This window comes from Prinia subflava, chromosome 5, assembly GCF_021018805.1.
Source record: "Prinia subflava isolate CZ2003 ecotype Zambia chromosome 5, Cam_Psub_1.2, whole genome shotgun sequence".
NCBI classification, from domain to species: domain Eukaryota; kingdom Metazoa; phylum Chordata; class Aves; order Passeriformes; family Cisticolidae; genus Prinia; species Prinia subflava.
The window spans coordinates 8,953,521-8,977,996 of NC_086251.1; the positions used below are offsets into that span (position 1 = coordinate 8,953,521).

The 24,476-nt window shown below is 41.4% G+C and overlaps 1 protein-coding gene across 6 annotated transcripts in view; it reads left to right on the forward strand.

The window, feature by feature from the left end:
• Positions 1-15,860, forward strand: part of WT1 (WT1 transcription factor) — an 82,710-nt gene extending 66,850 nt beyond the window's left edge. Inside the window, exons 5-9 of one of the 6 annotated variants that reach the window (XM_063397950.1) lie at positions 1,294-1,396; positions 2,748-2,898; positions 9,090-9,179; positions 10,052-10,144; positions 13,494-14,942. In XM_063397950.1, the coding sequence (XP_063254020.1) occupies positions 1,294-1,396; positions 2,748-2,898; positions 9,090-9,179; positions 10,052-10,144; positions 13,494-13,615 (559 nt within the window). In that variant the 3' untranslated portion in view covers positions 13,616-14,942. Of the gene's footprint in view, positions 1-1,293; positions 1,397-2,747; positions 2,899-9,089; positions 9,180-10,051; positions 10,145-13,493; positions 14,943-14,981 lie in introns of those variants that run through there. The other 5 variants (XM_063397955.1, XM_063397953.1, XM_063397954.1 and 2 more) reach the window with 5 other exon arrangements.
• The last annotated feature ends 8,616 nt before the right edge of the window (positions 15,861-24,476 follow it).

Here is a 24,476-nt window from a genome sequence, read left to right on the forward strand (position 1 = left end):
AGAGAACACCTCTGCCAGGCAGCAGCCTGCCAGTCACTACGGGGGTGAATGGTGAGGAGAGCAGCCCACCCTCTGCAGGGAGAGCTGCTCTCAGACACTGCTCCCCTTTAGACATGTCCTGCATTCCAGCTCCACTGCCTGCTCTGCAAATCACTTAAGAGGTTTAAAACTTCCTTGTAATTCTACTCTGCACGTGAACTTTGAGTGAAGGGAAAGGAAGGACCAGTGAAATGAGAGTCTGGACCTCAGGGACCTCTTCAAATTGCTATTGCAAGCATTTGGCAAAGACTGGGATAACATCCTACATATCCATCTCTGTCCCTAGCTGTGTGTCCTGGGGTTTTGTTCTGGGCTTTCTAATTTCTGGTGTTGTGCAAAACATGTACACTTACCATTGCCAATGTATACTTCTACAAGTCATAATGTAACATACTCATTCAAAAATTAAACCTGAAATGTATTTATGTGATTTTGACATTAGGAAGGCTGCAAACAGGAGACACAGCAATGTTCCAACATACAGGATAGAAAAACATAGGATTTTGAAGAATATAATTAGACAAAACATATGGCTGTGACAACCCCAAAACACACCAAAATTTACAAATTCATAAAATTAATGTAAACATTTATGCCTAGTAGGGATAGACTTTAAAAAAAAAATTATTTTTATAAAGGGTTAATTTGTAGTGCATCTTGCAAGCTGATATGTGGGATAAATAGTTTAGACACTGATTTGTAATCTCTGTTTATGAGTACATGACTGCTATTCTTATAAATGTCATCACTTGCTTGGTAGTATCAGGTAATATCTGAGTCATGAGGTGCTGACAAAAATCCACTGCACTTAATGTGAAACTTGAGGCATTTTGCTCATTCCAAAAGATATTAGCAATAGCCAGCCCCACGTTTGACTGATAAATAACGTGAACATGTGCACATGACACCATTGTGCTGCTATGTGAATTTTTTCCTCTTACCTAAAATCTTTGTAGAAATACATCAGAGTTCAAATCATGACAATTTCTGTTTTTTTTTTCTTTTTCCCCTGGATACCTTAATGGATACTAATAGATGTATGTATGGAGTCAGTGCATTGTGCCAGTGCGAGCAGATCCATGTGAATGAAGGCAGAGCAGGTTTCCTTTAGTGAATTTTGCTTGAACTTGGAAATCATGGCTGTAAAAGTGAACTCTGCAAATGTTACCACTGGCTGAGGAAAAAAAACCTCTCACATGGAGCTGAGTACTGAAAAATATTTAATTTTTTCATTATTTCCCTCTTTACTTATAGACATACAACGGGATATGAAAATGAGAACCACAGCACTCCCATGTTGTACAGCTGTGGGGCCCAGTACAGAATACACACCCACGGAGTCTTTAGAGGCATACAAGTGAGTATTGTGGGGCATTCCTCAAAGGGAAGCACAACTGCTGCCTGTTCATAGTGTTCATTCACAACTTCACTGGTGTTCGTAACCCATCCTTGATTTCCCCACTTTGTCAAGAAATGCCTTATCTAAGTGTCCTGACTTCACTGAAGCCATTGAACTCTAGCATGAGATTTCTTTCTGACAGTCATTTAAAATTGCTCCTCTCTTCTTCTGAAATATGTCTGCAAGGCAATACTCCTTACCAGCTGCTCAGGATGGACCAAAATATGTGATTCAGTTTCCAGCTTCTAGCTCCAGTGACTCTGGCTGTGTAAGGCCTCTGTGGTTATGATGGACTACATCTAATAACTACATATATGAAAGTGTTAGATGACATTTGGCTTTTATGTGTTTCTGAAACTTTACTAATTCAAATGTATTTCCTTCAAACAAAATATGTGATTGTTTCCTAATAACTAAGTAATTAGTGAATATTTGAGAGGAAGTTACCATCCATGGGAGTTCATTTCCTCCCTTTCTGAGACAGTCATATCATTATTAAACATCCCTGTAAAAGATGAATCTTGTTAAAACTGATGGCAAAGTCATTACAGAGTATCTGTCTCTTCTGTGTTGCTCTGTGTTGTCATACATCAGTGTTTTTAGATAGCATCTTTTCTCTTTTCCCTTTTCTGGGTAGTTTAACAAGTCATTATTCAGTGGCAAGCTCTCAGAAACAGGCTCCTGAGCCAGCTTTTGTTGAGTGAATAAAAGTAAGTGGTTGACATTGTTTAAGGAAGTTAATTATCCCAGAAGGAGGAGATCATCTTTGGTGGAACATTGTGACAGTGGCCAAAATGCATTAAGGCTGAACTATTCACCAGCTCCACCTAGACAGTTGTTTTTGTTTTGTTGGTAATCAGTTTGTGTTGATCCAAGGCATCCATTTCCTTGTCCTTTAACTTCATATGAGTATTTTCAATAAAAAGTATTTAAAAATACTCCTCCGGCTCATGCTCTTACCTTTCACCCTGGTATAAACTTAAAATTATTTTAAGTGGCAGTGAGAGATCTGCCAGGATTGCGTGGTTACACATGAGGTCAGAGTGTCATTCAATCTCACATAGAAACCCTGGTGAGATAATTCACTAAGCAGAGTTCACTGTGCTTCAACTTCAGATAGTTTTAGCATTCTGCAAAGAACCGATTAAGGCATACTGAAGTTGTTGATGTAGAATGCAACAAAATTTCCTGTGTTCCAGCATGATCTATCTAAGTATCTCTCTGTCCTGGGGAGGTGTTGAGTGACCTGAATGTGTGAGGCCAAAGCTGAGCACACAGAGGTGTCCTTAGCAGCTCTCTGTCGTTGCAGGACGTCCGGCGCGTGCCCGGAGTGGCCCCGACCATCGTGCGGTCGGCGAGCGAGACGAACGAGAAGCGTCCCTTCATGTGCGCCTACCCCGGCTGCAACAAGAGATACTTCAAGCTGTCCCACCTGCAGATGCACAGCAGAAAGCACACTGGTGGGTATCAATCACGGCACAGCAGAGTGGGCACGGGGGGTTTGAGACAGCACAAGGGGCAAGAGATGCTCTGCTGGGTCAGGGAGCACGAGAATCCATCAGATGAGTGAGTGTGTGCTCTGACAGCTGGGCAACCCCTCTTTGTCATCTGGGCACCCCCTCATTTGGAGCTGAAGGCTCCCTGGATCTGGCTAAGAAAAACACACAGTAAGTAGACCACCTCCCTCCCTCCCTTACTATTACAGGGCTGTGAGTTGTTTTCTCTTCTGATTTTTTTTTCTTCTTTCCGCCCTCATTTGGGACCATTGAATCTCATTCCAAATCTCATCTAATGTTAATTATTAGGAAGTTTCCTCTGCAAGAAGAACTTAGACATTCAGCATCCTCTGGTTCTCCTGCATAAACGTTTTCTTGCTGGAGATGAAGGCAGGGATTGGCAAATAGGTTCCCTGCTATGGGGTATTTCCATGAGGAATTGGAACCCAGTCATTTGTAGGCTAATGTCTGCATTCTCTCTGAGTTCAGGAAATAGGACCTCAAAATGTGGAAATCAAATACTCTGCTGCACCTTGCTGAAGAGTAAACAAAGAGTTATTTCCCCCATTGGGAGATTTATGGTGTTGAACATGTAATATTATGATATACCTTTAGATATGCTCCTTATGGGGTTTTAATTTTTTTGATTGCCTCTCATATTTTTATTTAGAAAGTTCTATCTGTACTTACCTAGAAGTCTGTGGATGTAATCTGTAAATATAAATTTTCAGTTAACCATTGATACCATGTAAAGTCAAAGGGATGAAAGAGAATAGGAAGGGAGCCTAGCAGATTGCCTAACAAGATTGTTGCAGTCTTCTCCTTTTGGAAACCATTCAGTCAGTTGTGTAAAGTGTGAGAAATGCACACAAAGCACTTTTAATTAATGAGTGGGCAAGTCAGAAAATATTGAGACAGCTGTCTTCAGAGCTGCTGAAATTAAAAATTTAAGATACTTCAGACTGCAAGTGCAAGTTCATCTTTAGAAAGTAAGGTCTACAGAAATGCTATAATTCTTCCTATAAATAAATTGGAATAAAAAACATTTGGAAAACTTTTGAAGGCCATTAAATTCAGTATTTTTCTCCATTATGCCTAAACAGTTCTGAATTTGTCTAATAACCACTATTTCCTTCATTCCTAAATTGACTTATTCAGTGTTTTAGCAGTCATTAGTTGTTTGTTCTTGTCCTGTATTTTATTCCATGTAGTTGCTTGGCTTTCCCAGTGTTATTTCTGGATCAATAACAAGGACTGTAGCTTACATATGTTATGTTTTTTCCTTAGCTGGAGAAGATTTTTAATATGATATCATATATAATGTAGGCTTGTAGAGTCAGAAAACCCCCAAAAGACATAGGGGATAGGCCTATGTCTGTCCAACTCCCCAGAGAGGCTTCTCCATTGTCTTTGAGGCCATACCTGCCTCTCCTCTGCTGCAGTGGAACTGGGTAAAGGAAAAACATTTTTTTCCCCCTCAAACACCTTTTCTGTACAGGTAGGCACAGATCCTTCTGCACACACATTTTGATGTGTTGACAGCAAAAATTATTTATTTCTCAAATCTTCTTTCAATAAGAGGCCAGCTTTTTCCCCAAAACTTATCAGCTTGCTTTGTTGGTACCAGCATTGCTGTGTAAGATTTTGAGGCTGGCAGCTGCTGAAGAGAGAAAGCAAGGGATGGTCAGTTCTGGAATGAAAATTGCTTGAGTAGCTTTTCTGGCTGATGCATTTAGCTTTAGGAGCAGAAAGGAGTTTTTCCCTTTGTCATCTGGCAGGGTTTTGTCCTCAGCCTGGTTGAAGGGCTACAGACATTTCCTATTGTTATGATCTGGGAATTCTGCTTACCAAATTCCCAGCTGCTGTAGAGGCTTAGAATGCGGTGCTCTTTATTTCCTGTCTCCTCCTGTGGTCTGTCAGTCCTAGATTTTGGGAGGGTTTGGTGAACTGTGGCAGCATCTGGAGGGCATAACTTCCCAGTTATCATATTTTCCTGGCTGCTTGATATGTGGATGGTTTAGACGTAGTGGCCATGAAGGTTCTCCACTGCCATGTTCTTCAGTGGGCAGTCAAACCCACTGTTGTGATGCAGATCATTTCCTTTGCAATCTCATGTGTTTGTCTAACCCTGACTGTTTCTCCTAAGTGTCAAAAGCAAAATTTGGAACCAGTTTTCTCCAAAAATAATGTGGTTGTGTTTGTAATACCTTTCCTAATAAAACAAACAAAAAAAATTATTAATCTTCCTGTAAGGTGGTTCTGGACTCACCCATGGGTTTGAGGCTCTTCCACCTTATGCTATCTTAGTGTAGTGGTAGGTTCATGATTTTGGTCATTTTTTAAATGATGAACACACGATTTGAAAACAAGCTGTTACATATACACGATATTAACCCAACAGCTGGTATCTTTGCTGTATCTTTCTCTGGATTATATTTTTTATTTCTGTAATAGATACATCCAAAGGACTGGCTCATCAGATCTTCCATCCTTCATTCCCAGTTGCTGTATTGCAAAACCAAGCAAGGCCCTGAAAAACAAAGTTGGATTCTGTAATCAGTTTTTACCAATGTTTCAAACAGCTTCAGTTGAAAATATGTTAACACTTTGTACCCTCCGAGGCTGCTTATCTGTTCTTAACAATGCCTTCATTGAAACATCTACAGCCAAAAAAGCTTTTTTCTTATCTTGGTGCATTTTGCTGCAGCAGATAGGCCTCTGAAAGCAAATTCAGAAATACATCTAACTTTTCAACTTTTCTGCAAATAATGTGAGTTGTCATTCTGTGGCAGGCTTCAGGTACTTCCTTGCAGAAACAAATTGATGTCTAGACCTCCATAAATTTCACTTCTGGTGGAAACATCAGCATTCTTGCCAGAGACCCTTTGGGTTCAGTGCCACTCATTGGGAAAACTGGATTTATCCTAACACAAAGCTGAGCAGGTTTGCAGGGAGAAAATCTTCTGCCTGTTTGCCGGGGATATTCTTTAGCCTAAACAGGCTCAGCTTCAGGTATGATCTGCAGTGGAGTATGAGAATCTGTAGATCAGGAAGGTTGTCCTTTTTCATAGGGTGTCAAGATATATCCTTTCAGCCTGATATATCTACAGCATAAAATAATCATACTTAGGGGTCTAAAGCACAAGAGTAGTTTCAGAATAGCAATGTCATGTCACATATATGGTGTGAAGACAACAGAAAATGTTAGCTGTAAAGGCTCCTTACTAAATAAATAAACATGTTTTGTGTGAGTTTGCTAAAGTTAATGATACTAAATAAAAATGTAGAATTAGCAAGGCAAAGTTGTGATCATGGCACTTGTTTGATTAAGTGGGTACACTCATATAGGAAAAGGAGTTTAAGTTGGTGAAGGATGTATAGACCATTCTCATTCACACTTGCAGTCTCTGGTTTCAAAGTCAGCCTCCTTTTCTCACATGTTCTTGTTAGCGACAGGCTTTTACGTTTGCAGAACTCCTTAATTAAAAGCAATGACTGTGAATATTTTGTGCAACTTTTTCAGCAGTAGAATTTTCTGTTTTCCCATATACCTGAGCAAATGAATTTGCTCCAGAGAAAATGTGCACACTTCCCTTAGTCTAAATTTGACAAAATCAGTTTGTTTTATTAGAAACATTTCTTGCAATATGTGCAAAACCAGATTCACATTTGGTTTACAATACTAGACCTTTTTTTTAAAAAAATATTTTCCTAAATATTAAGGACATGCCGTTCCCTCTATCCTCTCCCATCTTTATTATTTTGTTATGCTCTAAGTTCAGCCTTTCTTTTGTGTGCCCTCTTTCAGTGGTGTGAGTAGTCACATCCCTGTTAGAAGGGCTGGAGAAGCTCCATCTGCAGCTCTCCATCTGTTTTGCTTTGGAGCTGTGTGTGTTCACATAAGAAGGTGACAGCATTACTGGATATTTTCATATGTGGAGACACTTCAGCCTTTTACTGGAGAGGCTTTGATAGACCTGGGGAAATGAGACACTCTCACAGTAGGGATTTAATGGGGTACTAACAGGCTTTTTCTAATCTGGGGTGTTTCTGTGGTCCTGTTCTGAGGAAATTTATGGGACCTCACAGGCATGTGACAGTCAGCTTTGACAGCTGACATGGAAGATGTAGAAGAAAGGGAAATTAGGATTTCTGTCTAAATGTTGTGCCTCTTTTTGTTTATTTGCTTTTTTGTTTTCTTCCCAGTGCCATCAGATCCTTCTGTAAACATTTTAGATTGATTCCTTTAATATCTCCATGGATTAAACCTGACTTTAATTTAATCAACATTATATTCTAAAGTATTTGAAGAAATACTTTCAGGTGCATGCCATCAGACCCTCCATGCTGTTTTATTCCAGTACCTCCTTAACCATCTTCTAAGTTCATATTGCAATTAGCAGACAATCATCCTGTCACTGCATTCTGCTCTGCTGACATTCCCCCTCTTAAATCTGCCAGAGGGCTGAATTCCTTGGATGTAAGTGGTTTCTGAAAAGCAGGCACCCCCAGGGAGTCCTTGCGGTCAAAGTGTATGGAACTATTTCAAACACCTGTGGCAACTTTAATCTCTTATGCTAATAAATTAAGCACAGCAGACATAGAAATTGTCCACACCTAAGTTTGAGAATCAGTAAACTCCTTGGGGTGACTGTCACAGGAAGTTAGTTAGCTTGTTCTTGCAGATTTAGTTGCTTTTCTAAAATTTTTATTTTAGCTACACCAGGATGAATTTGGAATGCTCTCCTTAATACACTGCTTATTCTCTGTCACCTGGATCAAAAGGCATCTGCTTTAAACCAAACTGCTTTGTTTTGGTGTCTCAGAATACCAGGACAACCAGAATACATTTCCTCATCATGGCAGAATCAGACACGCAGACACCCTCAAGGAAGGTTTATCAAAGCGATACGTTTCAAAATTAAACAGAGAGAAAGCAATCCCTCTGCCTGCTCCAGGTGGTGTTTTCCTCTAGGTTCTGCCCACAGGACCTTTGGTTTACATCTCGGCTTCCCACAGCAGGCAGGGCAGGTCCCAGCTGCTCCCGTGTGTCTGTCCCAGATAAAGCCCAGGATCCTCCCAGCTTTTGCTCCTGCTCACTCTGAGGCTCTGTGCTGTGGCACTGGCACCATGCTTTATGTGGGCATAAATGTCATTCTGTCTGAGGCTTCAGCAGCATTCCAGTGTTGTGCAAAGGGACCTTAGCTTAGAAGTAAGTCAGACCTGGAGGATCATCGAGCTCAGGATTGTTTTGGCTTAACTTGGCCAAATTTCCCCACCTGGGTGCTCTGCTACCTGCTGGCAGTATTTCCCTCTTTTCTCAGGCTCCTCAGTTGCTGCACTTCTTCTTGCATGTTTATGTGGCTGGTGAAGTCCTTTGCATTGAATTCCATGTCCATTTGAGACACTGAATTGTAAGGATTTCTTTTTCTAAAAAACTCAGGACCTTACTTTTCATCCCAGAGAAATCCCACCCTGAGGATCTCTGCTGAACTGCATGGGAGGAGGGGAAGAGTTTATATTTACATGAGGCTTTGCAATAATTCATGGCTTTGCCTGTGGGAGCTGTGCAGTTATGTGAGAAATTCCATTTAATGGAACTTTATTGAAGAAATCTAATTTGAGTTTCGGGGAAGGATATGTCTTTTTCTGAGGTTGATTTTTTTGCTTAGCTTTTTTCTAATTAATTTAATGTGGTTGAAACTGTCACCTATGTGGATAGAACTTTAGTTTTTGTTTTAAGCACAATTCAGTTCAAACTCTAAGTTGTTCCTCTGTCTTAATTATGTGCTACTGAAACAGGTGGAAAGGGTTTAATGGGGCTTTTAGAGAAATATAAACCAAAACATTCCTGTTTTTGCCAGCAGAAAAATTATAAAAAATTCACTCAAAATTCACTGGATTTTTTTTTGCAGCTTTAACCTATGAGACTGTTTTCTTAGAGTGAGCAGATTCAGTATCAGTGTCAATGCAGTAGAATTATGGCAGCCTTTCCAACAGAGTTGTATGGCTTTATGACAAATCATTCCTGCTGTGCCACTAGACTGCTTCAGGTTGCAGAGAAGTCTTTCGGAGCAATACTTTTCATCTTCTGATTCAGCTTGAATGTTCTCTCATTTTGTCACAAGTTCTGATAAACTGTTTTTCCTCTCCAGGTGAAAAACCTTATCAGTGTGATTTTAAAGACTGTGAACGAAGATTTTCTCGTTCAGACCAACTCAAAAGGCACCAAAGACGACACACAGGTTTGTGGACAAGACTTGCCTACTAGTCAGAGTTCATTTGTATATAGGAATTGTGATCCTGAGATACTCCTGAACTTCTTTCTATTTTTCTGATGTTGTCAGCTCATAACACCAAATTCTTGAAGTTAATTTTAGGACAAGGCCATGGCTAGGTTTTTTAACTTGCCTTTTAGCACTACTGTGGTTGTTCAAATGACGTTTACATCCTGACACCGTCTTTTGAAACAACTTTCATAATGAAACTGTTTGCTCTATATTTTATGCCTAATATAGAGAATATATTGTGTTTAAAATTAAACAGTTCTGCAAGAAAAAATTGCCAATGTGTAAAAGTTCCCCAAGACCTATGTGTCACGTGTAAAGTAAAAGTGTGAAGTAAGTTAAACCTATTGGGAGCACATGAAAATCGATTTCTGCACCTTGATTTTTCTTATGTCCTGTTTGCTCCTTCAGGATACCCACAGTGACAAACCACAGGGTCAGGATTAGCAATGTTTGCAGATCTTCCTTAGTGCAATGGTTTAAATGGGGGTTTGTTTATGATGGAGCTCTTCAGATGCTTCAGACCCAAGCACTGGAAGAGGAGGTTACAAGGGGTGGTGGTCTCATTAATGACTAATTTTCTGTAATGTGTAGGCACAGAGCTAGGAGGAGCAGTTAGAGTAACTAGAAAAAAATACTAAAAACCCATCACCAACTAAACAACAAAAAAAAAACCCCAAAAAACCCACCACAAAAACAAACAAAAAACGGAAATCCAAACCCAAATCAAAATCCAGGCTTTTGAAACTTCAGAAATAACTGATTTCATTCAGCCTTTCAAGAATGTTGGGACATAAGAATAGATTTTTTTTTTTTTTTTTGTCTCTTAGGTGTGAAGCCCTTTCAGTGTAAAACCTGCCAGAGAAAGTTCTCCCGATCTGATCATCTGAAGACTCATACCAGGACTCATACAGGTAAAACAAGTGCGTAAACTTTTCTTCACATTTATATTTCTTTTTTATTTTTTAATTTTAAATCGATGTTGTTGTAAATGACGTGATTAGAAAGTGTCCTAACTAGTATTTAAATATTCAAGACAGCAGAAAAATTTCAGGGTGTGCTGATTTTTCAGGGTGGCTGTTTTCCTCAGGCGTGACAGTCACTTTTCACAAAGGGATTTAGGTGATTTTAGAAACTATGCTTTCTTCCTTCGTGTTTAAAGAAATTTCAGCTTGGCAAAATAAATTTTGTCAGCTATTATGAAATGAGCATCATGGTCTCAGCCCACAAATGTCAAGTTGATCTACTGCCTTTACTGAAAAAACCCTACAAGACAGAAATTTTAATTCTAGCTTTAGCCAAAGGTCTGTAATCTAAAGTATTCGTGCCTACTCATGCTTCTCCCAAGTGTCAGTTGAGCCTAATGCAGGATAGCACGGCAAAGCTCTTGCTGTTGCTGCTTGGACTGTAATCTCTCCAGCAGATAAAAGCAGTGCCTTTTGCAAACTCACACTGACAGACACTAAAGTAAAAGCTTACTCAAATATTCAAGGACTTTTTTTTTTTTTGTAGAAACTGTAGTATTTCATATTAATACATGGGGGGTAAAAAAGAGGCCATCTTAGTCTACTCTGCCCTCACACAAATGTAAACACCATTAAGAAGCAACTGCTGCAACCTCTGTATTTTAATTTTAAGTTTTAGAATTAGTCCTGTGTACTGACATTTGCTGTTCCTTCTGCTATGAATGCAGTGTTTTTGCCAAGTAATTGTTTACCGAGCACTTTGGCATGTTGTTGGATGTCACGGTCTTTTCCATACTGGTGTTAACCTTTTAAATTCAGTCTCTGTACAGATGGACAAGGAGCCTGAAAATCTTTTTCTCCCTGCTAAGAATTCTTTTTTCTCTTCTGGACCATAAAAACACACATTTCAGACTTCCAAAAATAAAAGAGAAATTTTAATAAAGGAAATGATTCACCTGAGAACAATGGCATTTTCTGTGGCTCTGGCCAAATAAATGCTTCACCCAATGGCCACATCTACACTTGCAATCTGCAAAAGGCAAAGGCTGTGTTCCTGGGTTGTCCCCATGGTCCTGCTGAGCTGCAGGGCCTGGGTCTCTGTGCATTTGCATGAAGAAAGATGTTTTCTTAACCAGCAAGAGGTAATGTTCTGGGAGAGATAAAATGGCAAGTGGTTGTAACGTGCTGGCAAGCTGGGATAAACTACACCCCCCCATCACATTTCATTGCTAACTGAGCTGCTAATTCAGGACTTGCATGACTCCAGTAATTTTTTTAGCCCAGATTAGCTACAGTGAAGAATTTGCTCTCTTTTTTGCTAGTGAAGTTCCTCTCCCTGTCCTAGTTCCCTGTGGCTCCTGGTGACGTGACCCCCATAGACCTTGCCATGGGTTTGCTACCTGCCACTAGCACAAGATGTTATGGAGCCAATCCTGACAACACCTTTGGATGTGTCAGCTCCTGAGGGGGATGAGCATGAATGGTGGGTGGGGATTTTTCATCTCCACCTTGGCCCACATCTTCATTCCTCTTTCTTCCTCGTAGCCCCTAAATTTTGTGACAAAGCACCTAGCTCAAATTAACTTACTCCATGTTAAATCTTGAGGAAGCAAAGCACAGGTGGCTTTCATGTAATTGCATTCTAATTTTAAGTCAACTACCAAATTATTTGTTGTTATTCAGGGAATTTTTTTCTTCACAAGCAGTTTCACTGTGACAGCAATCTTTGCTGTTAAAAGAAAAAAAACCACCAAACAAAAAACAAACAAAAAAAATCATCAAAGGAAGATTTATCCATCCATAGACATGTTTAGCAATGGAAATGTGATTCCTGATATCTGTACCATGAAGCTGTACAAAGTAATTGATGCCCAGCACAGAACTAATAGGGATTCCTTCCCCTCTGTTGGGAGAGGACAACCAGGGTTGCTTGTGAAGCAGTGGAACTGTGCTGCTGTTACTGTGGTAGTTCTGTGAGAAGCTGGGCAGCTACAAATATCTCACCTCAGTTCACAGGATAATTTTGCTAATGCTGATGACAGGAGACCAGTTTATACAGTCTGTGGTTTTTGACCAGATCAATTTTTTTCCCACACTGTTTCATGCACTCATGGGAAATAGTCGATGCTTTTGCCAGCATCTATGCTAGGTGGATAAAATAGATTTTAGGCAACCCCCTCCCACCTAAAATACCTCTCATGGGAGTGTGCAAACAGAAATTCACATTTATGCAAATCCCCTTTTGTCTGAATTTGGATTTGGCTTGTGAAATGCCCAAAGTAAAGGTAAATAAGAAGATGCCTGGGTGAGGTTGTACCACCCCAGTGTGTCTGGACTGTGTTAGAGAGGACGAGGTGTGTAAACAGCACTGAAGAGCCCAGCTCCAGAGCTGAACATACTTTAAAATATTGCATTTATTTTGAGGGGATGAAAAAAAAAAAGAAAAATGAAGAAAAGAAGCATGAGTCACCAGGCACTGCTCTGAGCTAATGAAAGCATTCCATCAGCATTCCTGCGGCATCAGAAACACAGCCTGAAATTCCACTTACACGTTCTAGGGAATCGAGAGACCATGTTAAGCAGTTAAAAAGTGGTGGCATTTCTTGTTAAATTTGAATGTGCTTTGCTTGGAGTTATTTGTAGTGAATATTATGCCCTTGAAGATGTTAGAAAAAAGCTATTTTGAGCATTTGACACCTCCCATAGAAGTGAATCCACTTTATTTAGATAGTAGCAGAAAACTTTGAGTCTGGCTCAGCAGACTCCATGCTGAACTCTGTTGCTTCTACCATATTCACTTACACTCACCAGTTCCAAAGAACTTCAGCCAAACCCCATTGAATTAGCTGGAAAAAAACCTCCCCTTGACTGGGGGTCAAGCTCTAAAAAGTCACTGAGAGTTTCCACGGTGACTAACAGTATGTCTGCACCACTGCCCGAGGTGTGACTGAAGCTTGTGTGAATGCCAGAGTGACTTTGAAACCTGGTCACTTGAGAGCTGAGAGGAACATAATCATGGCAACACGGTGTTCAGCAAGGGCCTGTCCTCAGGAATGAACCATGCAAAGTGTTCTACGTCACCTGAAAAGGCTGCTGTTAAACACCAGCTGAGGCAGAGGTAGGAAAGCACCGAGTGCTGATGTGAGCAGGGGTTGGGGGCACTCCCACGCCCTCTCAGGACAGCCCAGGGTGCCTTTCCTCCTGACAGGGGCTCTGCCAGCTCCTCATAGCCCTGCAGAAAGAAAACAAATAGCAGTGTCTCAGATGAGCTGTATGCTCAGCTAATAACAGGGTGTTTTGTTAACAGGTGAAAAGCCTTTCAGTTGCCGGTGGCCCAGCTGTCAAAAAAAATTTGCCAGGTCTGATGAATTAGTTCGTCATCACAACATGCACCAGAGGAACATGACTAAACTGCAGTTGGCCCTTTAGACAGTTCAAACAAGTGAAAAAACCAGATGGGACATTATAAGCTACTGCAAACTTTCTCAGCCATCCTCGATCACCTCTGTCAGAGAGCTGCAGCTGTCTTCGCATCCTATTTGACACAAGTTAACTAAACCGTAGGATTCTGCTCAGCCTTGCCTTCCAATTGGAGCTACACAAGTTCCTATTCAATAAGTTCAAGAGATATTTACTTGTGGTTTTGTACAAAAGCAGGCAAGATTGCCACAGTTTCAAGATTACTATAAACTGTGCTTAGCTTTCATGTCTATCTCCAGCTTTTTTTTTTTTGTGTTATTTTCACTTGAATTTTTCTAGGTACAAATTGCTGTACCTTTTTAATTCCTGCAGTGGGTAGGATGCTTCCTCCCTGTTGAAGGTTAGCTCTGCACTTACATCATCCCTGCATATGCTGAGGTTCCTGAATGCTAGTACAGCTTTCCTCACAAAACGAAGGAACAGTCACCTGAGATACTCCTGGTAACCTTTGTACTCGTACTGCCAAAGAGCAGACTTTTAGAGTTGGAAGCTCTGCTTTTGAATTTCACAAGTCAAACCTTTTTTTAAAGGTTGTCTTTATAGAGCAGCTAATGCCAGATGAACCAGAGCCTCTCTGTACAGAAAATAAGAATCTTACCATTAAGTTAACTTGGTTTTTAAAGAATTGCATAATTGAACTCTCAAAACTGTTTTGTTTGTCAATTAGCTTTCTCCTTTTCTCTCTCTCTTTTTAATGTATTGGTTTAAATTTATTCTATCATGAGATGCATAGATCTCCTTTACACAAAACTAATTCCAATCATTGTAGACATTTGGGATTTGTTTACAATGTAAAGCCACACTGGTTATGTGGCTAACAAGCTGTATAAACTTAAAACTGAACTTCTAATGGGGCTGGTCCAGGATCTCCATTAACAGATTACTCTTAAGATAAGTAACTTAAAAAAGACTCTTTGTCAAGTATATGTGAAAAAGACATTATTAGTGTAAGGAAATATATTATTTCAGGGTTTTGGGAGGAGGGGTTTATTATTTACTTTTAATTGCTTGAAATGGTGTGTATATATATATATCTGATAATGTATTGCTCTTAGACATCTCCAGTTAGAAAATGTATAAATATTAGAAGCATCACTGTTCTGATGTTGTTGCTGTTACAAACTATTGATAACACTAAGAATGTAACCTGCATTTTTCACTGAGCTTTCAATTAAAGCCCATTCAAAGAGAAACAAATGAGAGTCCAACAGATGTCTTGTTTCATGTCTGGTATTAAATTTCAAATGCCCTGTCCAATAGTTTTTTTTTTTTTTTTTTTTTTTTTTTTTTTTTTTTTTTTTTTTTGTATATAAAGGTACCACCAGCACTGATGACCACTAGTTAACCTGTCCAGGTCTTGACCACAATTTATCCATCTCACTTGGGAATCATACTGGCAGCAGAAAACAGTGTCAAGTTTCATATTGTGCTATAAAGCAGTTGCTTCAATCGTTTCGTCTTCTTAGCCAACCATTCCTTCTCTTTCGACCCATGAGATTTGTGTAAGAACTTTATAGAACAAGTAAAATCCCATTTATAAATAGCAGAACTGGCCTTCTGTAGAACTGGGCTGAAACCATAAGCACAGATAACTTCCTAGATTAGGATGTCATAGACTGACTTTTAAGTAAAAGTTAATTTAGAGTTGGGGTGGCTTAAATCAGTTCAGCAGGTTGAAAAAGACAGTCTTTCATAGATGATGAAGTGTGAAAACGAAGATAAAGAAATATTACTGTTTCTTTGTCATACTGCCTACTTTTCTTTGGAAGTAAGTACAGCCTGCCTCAGCGCCCTTTGCCCTTGCAAAATATTTGTATCTCTTTAGCAAAAATCTTTAATGTATCTTGCCAAGCTTTTTCCTCTAATGTACACAATGGAGTTCTATGATGGGTTGAGCTTTCTCTCTTAAAGTGCAGCTGCATCGTCAAGAAAACTCAACAGTTAATTCTTCAAGTCCTCTTTTTCGCCTGGGTATTGCATCACTGTTAATTACTGTTGGGGTACTGTGACTCATTTGTATCAGTCAACTTTATCTTTTGCTGCCAAAAGACAGCATCTCTCTGGAGAAAATCATAACAAGTGTGGCAAACATCAAATATTTGGAGCGAACGGTGTACATAAAACTGCACAGAATTAAAAAATAAAGCAACTCCTCCTGCTTTCTTGAAAGAAAAGTTCAGCTGCAATAACAACGTCCTTTGATTTACCCAGCCGTTCTCAGCAACTACAAAACAATCTGTTTTTCAGTCTGCACCCAAAATAGAGAGCTGCCACAAGTGTTTATACTAAAAGCCAAAAAAAGAAAAATCAGCCTCCAGTTTTGCCTGCATCAGTCAAACATAAATAAAACTATCTTTTGTGAAATACAACCAAAACTCCGCTGCAGCACAGGCCAGACTTCCAGTGACCTGTAAATAGCTACAACCATGGTTTACTGCTTGGGGAATCACATGCCTAATAATAATAGTAGATGGCTACAAAAACTGAAGCGTGGGTTGATGAGTGACAGAGCATGTCCTTTTGCTTTTGCTGTCACCACTTTTTCAGACTTACTGCTACTCTGCTGTTTGATGATCATTATGCCCCCCAACCCGCCAAGCACAGAGAGGACAATGGTAAAGGTTTATAAGATTTTAAAAAAATTTATTCCCATTTATTTTAGAATGTTTGTTATGAGAGGCATTTCATGTCTCTGCCTTTCATTTCCCTGTTTTTGGGATTCTATCAGCAAGGTAACCCACCTTTATGGAAGTGCTTTACTGCATGAATTTCTCAGAAGCAGCCCCCAGATGCTGGCTCTTGCAGCATGCAATTCCTCTTTTTGGGACACACAGACATTGATCAGCAGGCCGAGTTTCTGTGAGCGTGACCTCCATATGAGAGATAAGTGGGCTGCACTCTATTACATCTTACAAGTATCCTTAGCTCTCTGGAAAATTTTCAATCCCACAATTGATTGAGCAAATCTTTTATGCCTCTGCCCTCTGTTCTTGAACTTAAAATGGTGACTTAAAATGTTATTTTGCCTGATGGTTAATGTCTTAGTGGGATTGGCACACCTTTCCTCTCCCATGGCTTCTACAGTCCCCCTGAATGGGGAATGTTAATTGTATAGATAACACTTCTCCTTTTTCTTGCCACTTCGTGAGGTACAATATGTTGAGTAGGAAAGGGAATGTGAACTCTTCCCTCTCTGATGGTGTCGACTGGAATTCAAGAGTTGACCTGGACTGATATTTTTGAGGTAGGTGAATCCAGCAAAGTGTTTTTCTGCTTTAGGGAAGCATGAGAGTTAACCTGCCTGGGTTGTAGCCACATGACCTGCTTCTGGTGCATGTCTTCATGGGTGTGGACTGTGCCATACCCATGAAGGTATGGCCAAACAGGAGGCTGCTTCAGTTAGGCAACTCCCCTGGAGGCAACCCATCCTTCAGACAGGGGATGATTCCTGTAAGGGAAGGGGGGCACCTGTAAAGAAGTAGCTCATTCCTTCTCTTTCCATGGTGGGTTAAGCAAGTTGTTCATTTCAGAAGCCACTCCAACCAGGCCTATCTGTTTCAGGAATGTCAGTAGGATTCATTTCACTGCTCCAACAACCCACCTTACAGCAGCTGGGAGCAGTTCCTGGAGATGCAGGTAGGTGCCTTACACAAGTTTCTTCCTCCTTGCTGCCCCCCAACAGGCTCTGGGAAAAACCTGTTGTGTGCAGCCTGTGTTTGTCATCCATAGGACCTGACAGCAAATCCAGCATGGTGAGCAAGCTGCTCTCTGCACTTTGTCTAAAAGCCCAAGAAAAACTCTGGAGCAGGTTGAGAGGCTCCAGCGAGGCCCCAGGTCCTCCTCCTAGCATGAGGTGACACCCAAAGGCCACCAGCAGGCACAGGTGGCACCAGCTGCCAGAGAACATGGGACAGTTCTACTGCTCAGTCCTGCTTGAGCCCTGTTTGTAACTTCCCCCAGGGACAAGGAGGGAAAATCACTGAGATTTTCCTTGCTTGGGGAAGACCCTCATTCCTCTCCCTGCCCCCCAATTAACAAAAAAGTAATTAAAGGCAGTGCATGCAGTTCAGAATGGCACTAATGGACAAGAATGTGCAGCTGGAATATGTAGGAAGATCCAATAAAAGATTCATTAGGATTCTTTGAGTTATTGGAAGTCCTGATGACACAAAGGAGCCTAATGAAACAGAAGACCTGGTCACAAGAGTGATGAGTTAAAAAAAGCCCAAACCCAAACCCCAACCCCACCATTCTAAAAATTAGACACCATTCTAAAATTTAGACAATTAAGAGTAAAACCAGGAATGTAGCCAGAACTATTCTACCTCAAATAATAAACACAAGGATAAGTTGCCAAGCAAGGTCAAAGAAGCAAATGGTAAAGTGAGTTTAAGAGACAGCTAGACACTTTTATGGGGAGAGAGGGGATTGAAGGATACAGTGACAAAACTGGGGGTAGAGTTGAGATAAACCCGGAGGACAGTGGTGGGCCAGCAGCCTCAGAGAGTGCTCAGAGCCCCAGGTGCTCAGCAGAGATGCAGAGCACTCTTGGCATTTAAGGGAGACTCACCAGGGCTCTGGCAGCGTCCTGTGAGGGGTGAAGGGAAACTGCCAGAGCAGTGTGAAAGGAGGGTGAGCCTGGCAGACAGCAGAGGGTGTGCTCCCAATGGGTCTACTTTCAGTGCACTGATCCCAAGTGCTGCTTTGGTTTCACTAGTGTGATTCCCTGAAAACTTGCTGAAAAGCAGATTTTTGAAGAAATCCTACCCAGGCAGCTTGTCTTGTTGTGAGTTGCCAATGCAAAGCACAGAAAGATATGCCAAAAAAAAAAAAAAAAAAAAAAAAATCCCAGGAAGAAAACTCCCTTTTTTTTAAACTTTTCATTTTTCATGACAGTCTACTTGTAACATAGGAAAGAAAAGGGTTGACTAGAATATGATTCAAATGAGGCAAAGACAGAGGTTGTGTTCTCTGCTTGTACAGAGCTTTGCATACTTTCACATTGTCAGCACGGCTTGGGTCAATTCCCATTAAAAAAGCTGGCAGAACTTCCATGGCTTCACACAGCAGCAGGATGAAGCCTGGTTTGAAGAGCTTGGCTTGGCCGTCTCTGCACTGACAGGTGTTGGTTCCACCAGCACAGCAAGGTGGTAAAATGAGGGTCGGGGGAGAACCAAGACCAGCACAGCCAGTGCAAGCCAGAGAATCAAATAAACAAAGGGTAGTTTTCTATATAGATTGCAAACCAAATGAAAATGCCAGCTTCTGCAGCTAAAAAAAGTCAGCTCTGGTACCCCAAAGCACTTTGAGTAGTGAGGTTGGTCTGAGAGATGGTATTCTCCTAGAAGAGACCCCTGAGATGGACAGAGCTTTGCTGGGTGCTGTAGGAATGGAGTAGCAGCAGGACTCTGCCCCAAAGAGGCTGCAGGCCACAGATAAGTCTTTAAAAGACAAATGTTTAAAGGCATGGAGAATCTTGAATGTGAAAGTCTTGTTGCAGGCAGGACTTTCCTGTTCCTGATGACTAAATCACTATCCCACAGGGATAAATATAATTTAATTGCATCACTGTTTTTGTCACTGATACATAGACTTGTTATATTCTGATGAACTCTGGTGAGCCAAGATCCTGATCTGCAAAAAAAGGCTGAGCAATAACAGAAAGACCTGGCTGACCATCCTGACTTGAATGGCTAGATAAATCTGATACGAAACTAACTGTTCTCCCCCAGCATCAAAAAAAGCCCTTTTCATGCAAAGGGATTGTAAGAAAAACAGGGCATTGAGACACCTTAGTATAGAGGTGCAGGGGAGAAATACAACTGTATTTGTTCTCAGACTGTTTCTTTTTGTGGGTCATTCTCATCTGAGTCATACCCCAGAACTCCCATTCATTTGAATGAAATGTTGGAAAACATAACCACAAAATATTAAAAGAAAAAAAAAGGACCCTCACTGCCCGGAAAATCCTGCCCCAGAATTTCTTGGGAAATGGTGTGTCCTCATTCACATGCTCTGTTGGTTCAATAATCACATCTGCCTTATGTTTCCTCCCAGGAAGGTCTCTGACATTTTTAACTCTATCACTGAAGTTTTGAGGTTAAGTTATGGTGTGGCTGCACAGCAAAGGTGCATTGTAAAGGCAAACAGAGGTTTTTTATCAGCTATATGGCCATTACCACAGCCCAGCAGAGCCCTGTCCAGAGCAGGAGGGCAGTTTTGCTCCCAGCCATGAGATGGCCTGGCCCAGTGGGATTGGGACAGCTCTTGGGACAGCTGCTTCCCGGGAATGTGGGGCCACCAAGCCCCCCCTGCTGCTGGAGGAGTTTCCAGACTTGCAACAGAAAGTTACAGAAAGTTACAGCCCTCACAAAGCAGCAGTCAGAGCTGGAGACTCTCATGAGATGCAACTCCAAATGCAGTTCAGAGCCCATGTGTGCTGTTCTGCTGCTGTTACAGCCACAGATTCCGTCCCCTGGCTAACTGCTGGCAATTAAAACACTTCAAAAATCTGATTGCCTAGGGTGTTCTTCAAAGGCCAACTCCTCTGCTGTCCTTGAGGCTACCTAGGCTGGTGTTCACGCTCTGACGGGTGTGTGCTCTAAACCACTCCCTGCTCATCACCTCAGCACTGTGGGGATGAGTGCTTCTGTTCTGCTCTTAGAAGGAAAAGTTACCGAGGCTCGAGGAAAGGAAAGCTCACCTGGCACTGGTCTGGCTGTGCAGTGGATGAAGCCTGAGCGAGCTGCTCCCTGCCCAGCTCTGAGCTGCAGGAGTTCAGCGTGCCTTGCTCCAGGCTCCCCTTCTGTGCAGCCAGTCTGGGAAGGGCGAGCTGCAGTTTGCAACGCTGAAGGTCATGGCACGGGACAAACAACCTAACAACAGTCCAATATTTCTGGGCTGTATAAATTCCTGGTGTCTGCTGCAGGCAGAATCCAAACACTTGTGTCAATTCTGTACCATGCCCCAGACTGCCAAAAAACATTAATATAAGCATATTTATCTGGGCTGCAGTGTGTTACAAGAATTCATTAGGACAATATGTGATATGGTGCTGAAACAGAAGGCTGGGTTTCTCTGGCCAGAGATGAGGAAATCTAGTCCCTGCTGAACTTTTACTACTGATAAAGACAATGTCTGCTGGCAGCATTCATTTTTTACTAGGCCATCTGCATCTAGTCAAGGATAACTTGACTTTCTGAAAAAGTCATTCATCAGAATCAACCCTGTACAACTTTCTCTTGATGAGTAAAGCAACACAAAGAAAGACCAAGATGGTTAATAAACTTCTTTGGGAGCAAAAGGTCAATGCTGCTGTAAACAAAGCAGTGTCATAGTACTATACAGAAGCATTGAAGTTCCCTGCGTGTTTATATGGCTGATGCCCCATTTATTTTTTATCAGTGTTTGTTATCATTTATTTTGCTCTGCTTTAGCTGATCTATAAATCTTTATAACAGTGTTCTTTATTTTCTTAATTTTTTCATCTCTCTTATCTCCTTTTATCACCTGTTTGTGTCCAGTGTTTGCTACTCTCTGCTGCTTGATGGCTGCTTTTTAACCCTTTAGGTCTCATCCAACAGACACAGGTATCATACTCAGGGTCTTTCAGAACTTCCCTCTTTTTCCTAAAGCTGAATCAAACACTGAAGAAATTTTCACTGTCTCCTTAAGGAATGGTTAACTACTAAAGGCAAAAAATGAATGAGTGCACTGATGGGGAAAAATATTCCTGCCCCAAGTGACAGAGCCTTCTTTTAGCTACACAACACAGAGAATAGGCAGTAGCCATGTGTTTTTCACTCTAGGCACTATACTTCAGATCCACGTTGGAGATTCCTAGACTTGCACCCTGTGGGGAGGCAACAGATTGCTTTTCCTGCCCTCCAAGCTTTTGGCTTTTGTGCTTTGTGCCTGCACATGTGGAGAATAAAGCCACTGGAACCTGAAGCACAGTCCCAGGCTCCCTTCACATCAACCACTGGTCCCCCAGCCAAATATTTTATCATGAGATTGGTCTAAATTAAAGGCAGTCAGCTAACAGGAGAAGATTCCAGATCCACAGTGACAAACATGAAGCAGCTGATACCTTGGCAATGTTATTCAGCTCTTCAGTGCTGATTGCTGTAGAGCCATAACATTTAAACCTCACAGATACACAGGTGAATTTTGCCTAGGGAACAAATATTTTCTTGTACATTTCAGAGAGAACTAAAACTCTTCATGAAATTTTCAAAGAAATAAAGAAAGTGATTTTTTCATAGTGAAGAGCCTCTAGATTTCACCTTACTTTTTTTGGTGTGCTATTTTGTTCTATCTAATTAGATTAGGAAAAGTTTTGTATGGACTAGATATCCAAAATCATATAAAAAAATTATGTGACTGAAATCAGTTTTTGAGGGATAGCCTCAGTAAAACATATACTGCTCTTTTTAAGGGTTTACATCTTGAAACATTTTACTTAATAGACACTTGTGCAATGTAATCACTAATAGCACTGGAGTATTTATTGAAGCTGGGTTCTGTAGGGAACAAAAACATGCTAAAGACCCTGAATTAGCCATGAATTTTGAGACTAGCCAGTTAAAACATTAATGTCCCTTGTTAATAAGTATAACATAATGTGATGCACTTCTAATAGTATGAACTTCTGCTGAAAGTGCAGCCTTCAGACTCAGAAATACCCCAGGTTCATGAAGTTAATACGCATAAGATTTTTACCTGAGGAACAGAATTGCTGGGTTAGAGTCAAAATTCAGTGGTTATTCCAAGTTTAGTGTCCTACTTATTCCTGAGTTGTACATAAGCAGACAGCTAGTGGATGTTCTGTCACACGGACAGCAACACTATGGGAAGGTCTATGTATTTGGGTTATATTCTGTGTATTTTATAGTTCAGCAGCATTCCAGTACCTCTGGTGTGTGTTTCTGCCTTTAACATGGTAAGATTTGTAAATGATATATAAGTAGAATAAAATTTCAGGGGACAGAGAAGGCTAGAGCAGGTTTTTTGTTACTTTTGTTGTTGTTTTTTTTTTTTTTTTTTTTTTTTAACCTGCTCTCTGCCTGGAAGGAGTATTAAATTTTAGGTGATAGGGGTGAGCTAATCTTCAGACCCATACTCTCCCAAACCATGAAGTCACTTTAGAAGCAATGTAGGGAATAATCATGAAAAATTTTACATTTCTTTTAGTCAGAAGAAATTTTGTCAGTTTGTACTGTTTAACTTGGCCATTTGCTGAAAATAACTTAGTGCATTTCTGGCTCTTTTTGTGAAAATGTTAATGGCTGGTGTCGTGGTTGCGGGGGAGGTGAATTTTTTCCAGGGGGATGTGGGCAGTCCAATCAGTGATCAGCTTTTCTGCTGGCACCTAGATTGGTCACTCGGAGGTTTGGACACGCCTCTGAGGACACAAAGAGTTAAAAGCAGGAGTCTGGGGGGTTCGGCCTCTTTTCAGATCCCGGTTTCAGCAGAGAGACGTCTCCAGTCTCCTTCCCCTGCCCGGCCACGAGGCTGGGTGGGGGAGGGGAAACACGTGGTCGGCTCAGGTAAGCCGGAGCCCCCGGGGGGGGAGAAGAGAAGGGACAGGACTGGAACTGAGCTGCCCCGTCCAGGATGGAGGGGTGGAAAACTGTGGAAGTGCCTTCTGTGTGTGCTCACCCCCTCTTCCCCCCAAACTCCGGGAGAAGGTGCTCAGCCACGTGGGAGTTGTGGAGCCTGGGAGTGCCTGAGCCTGCACCCAAAAAACTGTTAACCCTTGCTTGGCAGAAAGAAACTTTTCTTAGACATTGATTCTCATGACTGGTGGTTTCGGAGAGAGGGAAGCGGCCTGGGACCGAGGTGATAAAGCATGATTGGAAGGAACTCGATGGAAGAATGAGAGGAGTAGCCTTCTGAGCTGGACTTTTCTTGCATAATGTCAGCCATAGACTGAACTTGAGTCTCTTTTGAACATAAACTGCATTTTTGGGTGGATGCAGCTACCCTTGCTTTTGCTACAGTGACTGGCACTTGAAGAGTGGAGCGAGCAGAGAAAAGAGGGGGAGGGTGAGGTGGCGCCCTCTGCCCTCAGGGCAGACCTGCTCCTGGAACCCCGGCCCCTGGGTGAAAAGGGGAGAGCTCGGCATGCAAGTATCCTTAAAAGAGCCCTGTATGCAGTTTTGGCCTATGAGACAGCGGTGAGAGCGCTGGACATAGGAAAAAGAGAGTGTCACCTTAGCAGACTTCTCCGGGCGGTGCTATGGGTGACATAGAAACACATAAGGGGTGAACCCGTGTTTTCTGAGGAGCAGTCTGTGGTGCCAGAGAGACTCCTCTCTCCCTTGCTAAACTGAAGATTAGTTTGTTTTTGAGTGGTGATTGTTTGATCTAAAACCCAAAGGTTGGTCTGTGAAGAGTGATGGGTGGGGAGGTAGAAACTGGGAGAAGAAATGTTCTAAGAAGTTTTTATTTCTGTCTCTGTGTGTGTTTAAGAGTATTTCTGTCCCTGTTCTTATGTAATTAATAAAGTTTTGGTAGGTTTTTTTTGTTTTCAAGATTTAAGCCTGCTCTGCTCTGTTCCTGATCACATCCCACAGGAGTTGTTAGAGAAAAAACATATATTCATGGGTGCATTAACATCTGGCCAGTGCCAACCCATGACAGCTGGTGAAAGCAATTTTGCCTGCTTTTGGAGACTCTTCTCTACACTGCACAGATTTCTTGAGGTGACTGGCATAAAATTTAATTTGCATTAATTAGCCACAGGCAAGGGCAAAATAAAATAACTGTGACCTGTAGGTGTAGGATTTTAGAGTGAGATGGGCTGCAG